Below are 8,348 nucleotides of genomic sequence, written 5' to 3'. Positions count from 1 at the left end.
TATATTTTTATTTGAAGCTTATTTGACCTTGGTTCATAATTTTCTCAATTCTTCATATTATTTGAGCTTGCTTGTTTTTCTGTATTTTATTTTGAATTGCTTCTTTTTTAATTGTATGAGAACTTTTTTTTCTGTTTTATTTTGAATCGTTTTTTTTACAATTGTATATGAACTTGCGCCATTTCTTCCATTACGTTTTTTTGCATTTTATTTCTTCTTACGATTGTGAAATCCTTTTAGGATGCGTCTTAAATTCTGCAATTTGAAATCTGGACGAGCAGATGATCGCACCTCCCTCTAAAGTGAATTGTTGGCTGACTTCAGAGCTTTCTCGATCTCCTTGAACACTTCGGGGTCCTCGATGGTGGGCGTGATCTGTGCAGAAAATGTGCGCGGTTGTCATGGCAACCTCACGGCGCATCCGACGACCAATAATCAAAACAACAGCGTGTGTCGAGATGACGCGAGTTGTACGGCACCTTGTATGGCTTCCCGTTGACCAGATTTCCCAAGGAGGAGCGTGGAATTTTTCCGGAACGCGTCTTGGGAAGCCCGCGGACGAAAAGAACCTTCCGGAAGGCGGCCACGGGTCCCACCGTGTCCCGTACCAGCTTCACCGTCTCGCGCGCCACCTCGTCATGGCACCGTCGCACTCCTGAGGACACAAACGAGACGCAATCAAACACGTTGGTTTGTTTGGAGCGTTTCTGTGCGCCCCCTCACCGTTTTTGAGCACGCACAAGGCGAGGGGCACGTGCCCCTTCAGAGGGTCCTCCAAGCCCACCACGGCGCAGTCGGCCACCGCCGGGTGCTGCAGAACCGACTGGAAAAAAAGAACGAAGCTTGAGATATGCGGCAAAAGAGGGATGCGCGAAGCAGACCAAAGCGAGGAGCGCCGAGCTCGTGCCGAGGAACTTTCAGTCCGGTCCGCGGACTTGCGTTCGTTTACAGGGCAGGCGTGCCACATCCAATACGGCCGCCACAGCGACGTATCACGACTCCTACCTCCTCCAAGGCTCCTGCCGACAGCCTGTGTCCAGCCACGTTGATGACATCATCGGAGCGCGACATGATGTACAGGAAGTTCTCCTGGTCCACGAAGCCGGCGTCCATGGTGTCGTAGTAGCCCTGATTTGAGTACGGTTAATATTAGACGTCCACCGTATCGCCACCAGAAGGTGCCCCGGCACCGCTCCACCCGCATGTGCACCCACCGGGAATTTAGTGAAGTACATCTCCTTGAAAAGAGCCGGGTTCTGCCACAGAGATGACGCGGCGCCGGGCGGCAGAGGTAATCTACACGCAAGTACACAAGCAATGGAGTACACGAGCCGTGACGTACACAAGTCTTCTGTGAGTCAGTGCAGTTGGGGCTTGGAAGTTGACTTGGAAAGGCCTGACTTCCTTTTCTCACTCCTACCTTCACGTTGCTCCCGTTTTCTCTTTTTACCTTCCTTCAATGGTGTCCTTATGTCCTTCCGCACCGCCTCGTTTGGCCTTCCTTCCGTCCCGTCTGTCCACCTTCCTTCTTTGCTGCCATCCCGTCTATGCCTCCTCCTCCATTGTCTTGTTTCCTTTCCTTCAATTCGGTCTTCACGTCCTCCTCTGCTCTCCTCGCCCCTTTCTTCTATCCATTCCTCTTGCCTTCCTTTCATTTCACTTTCACTCCTTCCATCGAAATGATTCTTTTTTTTTCCCCCTTCGCTCAACCTCTTTCCATCTTCTCCCTCCTCTCCATATCTCTCAAATGTTTGGTTTTTCTCCCCCCCCCCCCCCCCCCCCCGGTGAAAGTGCCAACAAAATGCCGAGTTTGATTCATGAAGTGCGGTTAACGTCCTCGCAACGGATTTAATGGCTCCGGCAGCTGTTCTCCTCCTCTAAATAAAACCTTCAAAAAAATGTTCAAAAAGTTTCTTGGCAGTCGCTGCGTGCCAAGAGGGGGATTTACACAGCGACAACAGACAGGAAGCAGGTCACATGATGATGATGATGATGATGAAGAGGCTAACCTCACCACGATATTTCCCAGAGTTCCCGGCTCGACCCGGCGCATGCGGTCGTCGATCACCGTCACTGTAAAGACAAAGACGACGTTCGGTTTTAGGGGGAGGCGGGCGGTTGGAATCCGAGGGGAAGTCGCACCGTCGTAGCCCGGCACGGGTTTGCCGGCCTGGCCTGCGGGGGGCGTCAGTGAGTTGCCCAGGCCGACGCACGTGGACGTGATGGGCGAGCCCGTCTCTGAAAGAAAAAACAAGCAAAAGTCTTTCGCTCCTTCATCCTTGTGGCGTATTTCAATGTCTTTCTGTCCTTTGACCTTCCTTCCTCTTTCCTTGCTTTAGTTCTGCGACCAAAGGTTAGCCGCCGTCCTGCCACACCTCTTTCGCTTCTTTCCTCATCTTTCTCACCTTCCCTGCTCACGCATGGAATTCATTCCATTGTTTTTATGTTTTTTGTTCCGCAGAGCGTCTTCCGGCTCTCGGGTGTCGGCGTAAGAGAAACGATTCATATTTCACACAGTCCGTCGGTGTTTCATTTTAATTCAGGGGCCGATGATTTTGGCCACACAATGAAGACTGCTATCCGCGTGCCATTTGCTCATCAAGTCCCCGCTAGCAGCTGGAAAAGGCACATTTGTTGCCCGGCAACACAGACGACGTCGGCGGCCGCCTCCGCCTCCGAAAATAGCGCACGGATTAATAATGGCCTCCAAAACGGCAGACGAGCAAGTCGAAGACTCAAATGATGACAACCGGATAACAGCGCTTCCTTTTGATTGGTGGGAAAGATGTTTATTAGTGCGGTGACCTACTTTAGCTGCGGGAGTGGGTCAGAATATTAGGAAAACCGTCACAACGGAGTGTTGTTCCGTTCCGAGACAGAAGGGTGAGAGCGCAGCGGGTGGAAATGCGGCCGTCCGGTTGAGGCGGCCGCACCTGGGAATAAAGACGCTCGTTCGCCCGGCCGGAAGAAAACAATCGAAGGAGCTCGGCGAGCCAAACAAGCGAAGCGGGAGAGTGAACGTACGAGCCGCTCTGTTTACAATCGACCGACACGACACGGCAACTTCAAATAAACCGTCGGTAAACTGTCAAAATTCCTGGAAGCAAAGATTCGGCCTCATTTAGTGGAAACAAATTCCAATCTTTGCTCCTGGTACGCGGGCGCCCTCCCCCGCTCCCCCAACGCTTTGAAAAGTGTCCTCAATTGTCCATTGGTGTCAAGGAGTGTGAATGCTTGTTTGTTTATATGCGCCCTGACACTGCCTGGCAACCAGTCCAGGGTGTACCCCGCCCATATATATCATTTCCCCCAATGCGATGAATTAATATCGGTGTCAATTATCCGCGGATTTTCGGTCCCTATCCCCCATGAATCGCGGGGCTCCGCTGTATGTAATAGGATAAAAACATGACCCGATGTTGTGCACGTTTCCTTACCCGTCTGCCACCAGTGATCCAGAACGGGAGCCCCGAAGCTCCTCTTGGCCCACTCCAGCGTCTCCGCGTCGCAGCGCTCTCCGGCCAGGAAGACGGAGCGTAGCCTGCAAGGGAAATCCCGTCAATCGCGGCACCCGCCGCGGGGCGTCTGTGGCCGCCGACTACCTGGGGAGGGGGTACGCCGCTCCGCTTCGGGCGTGGGGGTCCTGCTGGCGGATGGCCCGGACGGCGGTGGGCGCGGCGAACATGCTGGCGGCGCCGTGCTCGGAGAGGACGCGGAAGTAGGCGCCCGGGCCCGGGGTACCCACGGGCTTGCCCTCGTAGAGGATGCTGACGTTTCCGTGGAGGAGGGGGGCGTAGCAGATGTACGAGTGGCCCACCACCCAGCCCAGGTCCGACGCCGCCCACCAGACCTGCGAAAGCAGGTTAGCCGCCGTGCTCAAACGCGCTCAAAACAAGCCTTACTTCTCCGGGGCGCAGTCCGTATACGTTGGACATGGTCCACTTCAGCATCACAGCGCACCCCCCGGTGTCCCTCACCACGCCCTGTGAGGCGCAAACGGCAACTGCTGCAAATTTGCCTTGCTCATTTTATTCGCTAAAGCGGGGTCGGGCAGACTTTTGCGCTCGAGGGCCCGGCTGATATTTCGAAGGGACACACGGTCCCGCTCATTAGTAGATGAGGTTAAAAATCAATACTTAACAATTGTATTCCTTACTCTTTTCTTATTTTGAAACATAACTACAATTTCATTATAATATACTGTTAAATACCACTAACTCATTCACTGCCAGCCTTCCCAGTTAACATGGATATTTGACTTCGAAAGCCGTCAACGGCAGTGAATGTGTTATGGAGGCAATTATTTTATTCACAATAAATTAAGCAATTATTTAAATAAATACTTGTAATTATCTTCTTTTATTAACATTCTTGTATCATTTACAATAAATCAATTAACACATTTTGTGATGAGAGAAATGAATTAAAAAAATTTTTTACCAAAACAATTTGAGTAAAAACAGCTAAATGAATGCAAGTAATATTCCAGAACTCTTGATCAATGCGAAATGCTCGGCAGGCGACGACATGCTGTAAATGGCGGCGCTCGAGTGACCTTGGGGGTTCCGGTGGTGCCCGACGTGTAGAGGATGTAGAGCGGGTGCTTGGAGGAGACGGGGACGCAGTCGTGGGGTCGGGCGCCCGCCATCTCCTCGTCCCAGTCCAGAGACGAGTTCCCGCTCATGGACACTTTCTCCTGTCGGGACACAAACGCCACAGAAAAGTTGATTTCCGTTTACAAATTCCAGGAACTTTTACTTATGAGTACTTGTACTTCCTGCGACTACAAGGCTCCTGTGACCCATTGTGTCTGTGGCTGGATTTTCGATGACATTTTCAGGAACTTTTGGGACTTGAAGGTTCCCGGACCGTTCGAAAGTACTCGATAAAGCTAAAGGTAGACGCGAGTTCCCATGCACCCAAAAAGTTCCCGGTTCCAGTGGGTCCTCACCATGTTGTCTCTGCAGTAGACGAGAACTTTGGAGGGCCTGTGAGAGCTGAGCTCCAAGGCCTTCTCCAGCAGGGGCACGTAGGCCACTCGGCGGCCCGGCTCGATCCCGAATGAGGCGGTCATGATCATTTTGGGCTGCAAAAAACATGAAACAAAAATCACTTGGCATTTGAATCGAGTCGTCGCATCGCTTTAATTATGATGTTTGTTTGTTTGTTTGTTTTCTTTAACGCAAATAAATCAACGAGCAAAACCAGTCAAAGCAACCCTTGCGATCACCTTGGCGTGGTCGATGCGCACCGAAAGCTCTTTGGAGGCGAAGCCGCCAAAGATGAGGCTGTGCGGTGCGCCGACGCGGGCGCACGCCAACATGGCGAACATGGCCTGGGGCACCATGGGCATGTAGATGACCACCAGGTCGCCTTTGCGCACCCCGTTCTTCACCAGGACGCCGGCTAGCCGCGACACCTGAAGCGAAGTACAAATGCTAAAGTACACTCAGTTCCAATATTTGAAATTGCATGAAATTGTATTCATTGACTCCCAACTGTCTACTCTCTTAATGTTGCAGCACTTGACAATCGCACCATGTTTTTGTGGTTCAATTAAATAAATAAGTAAATGCAATGCAGTATATTATATGTACCGAATACAGGTTCGCAGTTTTTGACTTGCAGTAGATGTTCGGTGTGCAAGCGAATCGTTGCCAACTTGAATGTTTTCACAATATTCAACTTTAGACGGCCGCGTAGGTCGCTTTGAGTCGGGAGTTGGATGAAGTCCCCACTGAAGCTAATTCACAGTCTGCCACTGCGTTCTCGGGCGTTGCGGATTAACTCCGCGGTTCGGAACGCACGCTACCTGATCCCGGAGTTCCCGGTAGGTGATGATCCGCTTGGTGCCCGTCACCGGGCTGTCGTAGATGACGGCCGCCTGCTCGCCGCGGCCGTCTTCCACGTGGCGATCCACGGCATTGTAGCACATGTTCAGCTTTCCACCCGCAAACCTCACAAACAAAAAAAAAAAAAAAAAAAAAACAACACAAGAAATGATATCTAACACATTCGACTTGGGCTGGGTGATAGGGCCTTGAAATAAAATCGCTGCTATTATTATTATCGGTATAGCTTTTTTTTTTTTTTTTTTTTTCCACTTTTTTTGTTTTACATTTTTTACCTTTATTCTGTTAGCGTTCGTTTCATTAGCCCAACAATGAATCGGGAAGTGAAAGTGAACATTGACGGTTAGCCGCGCGGAAAATTGGAAGCCAACATGCTAAAAAGTGCTCGTTTTAGGGGCGTACAAGACCAATTTTATGTACTTTGGATATTTAGTTTTTTGCAAAAAAAAGAAAATGCATTGGTAAGTGAAATCGCTAGCGCCATATCAGACACTAGGGAAGTTAGTTCATGAGTTAAGTTTCGGGAAATACAAGGTAAATTTGGAGCATCTTCTATTTGTAATAGTGTTGTTTTACGTTTATTTATTTTTGTACATTTTAAATGATGATTTCAGCCGTTGCTTCTTAAAACAAACAAAGATAGCGGCAGCAATTTAACAATAATAACTGACATCTTAAGCTAGCTGATCAGAAAGCGAAAAAAGAGTGGCATACAAGACAAATGTTATGTTTGCACTTGTGTCATGTTACTTTATTGTTGGCAAAAACGAAGACGGCATCTGCTGCTACATAAAAAGCAATAACAGATGCTAAGAAAGTTAGTTAACATGATTACATGACATATTTTTGGAGTATAAATGTCAAACTTCTGTTCTTCTGATTGCCTCGGATTACTTATGAATTAATGCATCATGTTATTGCTCTTTTGTGCTTTTTTAAACTTTTTTCAGACTACTCTATTTTCATTTTTTGTACTATTTATTTTGTAAGCTGTTGCTTGGTGAGCCAAAGAAAAGTGCATTTGCTCTGCTGTCTATTTTTGTCTTGCTGACTTTGTTGTTTTGTTGTATTCCAACTAACACCACGGAACGTTTGCATTTGCTTTGCACTTTGCCAACGGAACGTTTCTAAGCGAAAATAAAGGTTATTTCAACCATAACATCGCCGTTCTGCGATCAAATTCAACTTTTATTGAGCAAACGTGTTGTTGTCATGAGCTGGCGATGCGTTCACGTTCCACTTCCAAGCGTCGTCTTTCCCCACTACCCCCCCTAAAAACTTACCAGTGAGGGAACATTGGGTCCTCCGCGTCCAGGGTTTTGCTCCAAGGTTCGAACCAGCGAATATCCTGGCCCACTTGGGCCCAGTACTGTTCCGGCCGGTCCCGGGCCTCCGCGAAGGTTCGGCTGTACCGCTCCGCCGCCGCCTCGCGTGCATCGTCCACGCAGCCGCGTTGTGCGTTTGCAGTTTTCCCAGAAACCCAAACGCCCCACAGGGGTCTCCCAAGGGTGTTGCTCCTCGTGCACACTTTAGGGATTAGCGCGTGCATGTTTGCTGCTTCTTCTGCTTCTGTTTTGAAAGCTTTAGCGCAGTTTTCGCCTCCACAAAACCACACACACACGCACGCACTTCCGGTGACGTCAGAGGCCACCTGAGTGGAGAACTCCAACTTGCATCCTTGGGAATGTGAACTTTGAACTGGATTGCTAACCGTGCCCTCTTTTCTTTTCAATGCCAACCCACTTTAGTCACCACATGGATAAATGTGCCTTCATTGCGGCAGGGGTTGGCATTTTAAAATAGGTCTGTAAAATAGGTTAAATAGTTTCTTTTAGTCATCATTTATGCTCATTTGTTATGAATGATTTATTCTATGGTAAATACTTAAGCCATGATTGAATGTTGAATGTTTACGTAAAATGGTTTATTTTACATATTTTATTAACAATGTTGTTTCATAAAATAAATGCATTTTAATGTATATGTATCTTTTTATTTTAATATTTTTTAGAATTTAGAATATATCAATGAACCAATGAGCTCATCAAATAAACGCAGCTTTAAATTTATGTATTTATTTATTTTATTTTTTGTATTATTTGCAATGATGAACAAATTCTTGAAAAAAAAATCATTTTTGTAAGTCAATGTTTTTTTATTTTACATATATTTTTTATTAAAATTATTCATATTTCATGATTCATGATTTCATTTCTGTGCTGGTTTCGTTTTTTCCAATTTAAAGAAAATAAATCACTTTCTGATATTTCTTTTTTGGGGGGGGGGGGGTCAAAGGAAAAAAACATTTTTTAAAAATGCAAATACATTTTTATTAATTTGATGATTTGATATGACCTTTTGTAGCATTATTAATTTTGACATTGTATCATGTGACCAAACGTGATTTTTCTGTGTGCAGATGTGAAATGTTTTTTTTGTTTTTGTTTTTGATTCAGCAATTATTTCGCCTATTTTTTTATTGGCTTCCTTTGTTTT

At 47.3% G+C, this 8,348-nt stretch overlaps 1 protein-coding gene across 4 annotated transcripts in view; it reads right to left on the bottom strand.

Annotated features, from left to right (window-relative positions):
* The window catches only part of acss3 (acyl-CoA synthetase short chain family member 3), an 8,479-nt gene extending 991 nt beyond the window's left edge, over positions 1-7,488 (bottom strand). Inside the window, exons 1-15 of one of the 4 annotated variants that reach the window (XM_061668186.1) lie at positions 7,136-7,488; positions 5,813-5,957; positions 5,231-5,419; positions 4,952-5,086; positions 4,556-4,696; positions 3,903-3,983; positions 3,603-3,850; positions 3,438-3,541; positions 2,143-2,238; positions 2,010-2,073; positions 1,215-1,296; positions 1,006-1,128; positions 724-823; positions 480-655; positions 1-375 (exon numbers count right to left, since the gene is read on the bottom strand). The exon at positions 1-375 is cut by the window's left edge and continues 991 nt beyond it. In XM_061668186.1, coding sequence (XP_061524170.1) covers positions 298-375; positions 480-655; positions 724-823; positions 1,006-1,128; positions 1,215-1,296; positions 2,010-2,073; positions 2,143-2,238; positions 3,438-3,541; positions 3,603-3,850; positions 3,903-3,983; positions 4,556-4,696; positions 4,952-5,086; positions 5,231-5,419; positions 5,813-5,957; positions 7,136-7,401 — 2,028 coding nt within the window. In that variant the 5' untranslated portion in view covers positions 7,402-7,488 and the 3' untranslated portion in view covers positions 1-297. Of the gene's footprint in view, positions 376-479; positions 656-723; positions 824-1,005; positions 1,129-1,214; positions 1,297-2,009; positions 2,239-3,437; positions 3,542-3,602; positions 3,851-3,902; positions 3,984-4,555; positions 4,697-4,951; positions 5,087-5,230; positions 5,420-5,812; positions 5,958-7,135 lie in introns of all 4 variants that reach the window. The other 3 variants (XM_061668183.1, XM_061668185.1, XM_061668187.1) reach the window with 3 other exon arrangements.
* Positions 7,489-8,348: the final 860 nt, after the last annotated feature.

The sequence above is a fragment of the Phycodurus eques genome, chromosome 22 (assembly GCF_024500275.1).
Source record: "Phycodurus eques isolate BA_2022a chromosome 22, UOR_Pequ_1.1, whole genome shotgun sequence".
In the NCBI taxonomy this organism is placed as follows: Eukaryota; Metazoa; Chordata; class Actinopteri; order Syngnathiformes; family Syngnathidae; genus Phycodurus; species Phycodurus eques.
Note: the sequence above shows the minus strand (reverse complement) of the source record. Positions and strands in the feature narration are given on the sequence as shown.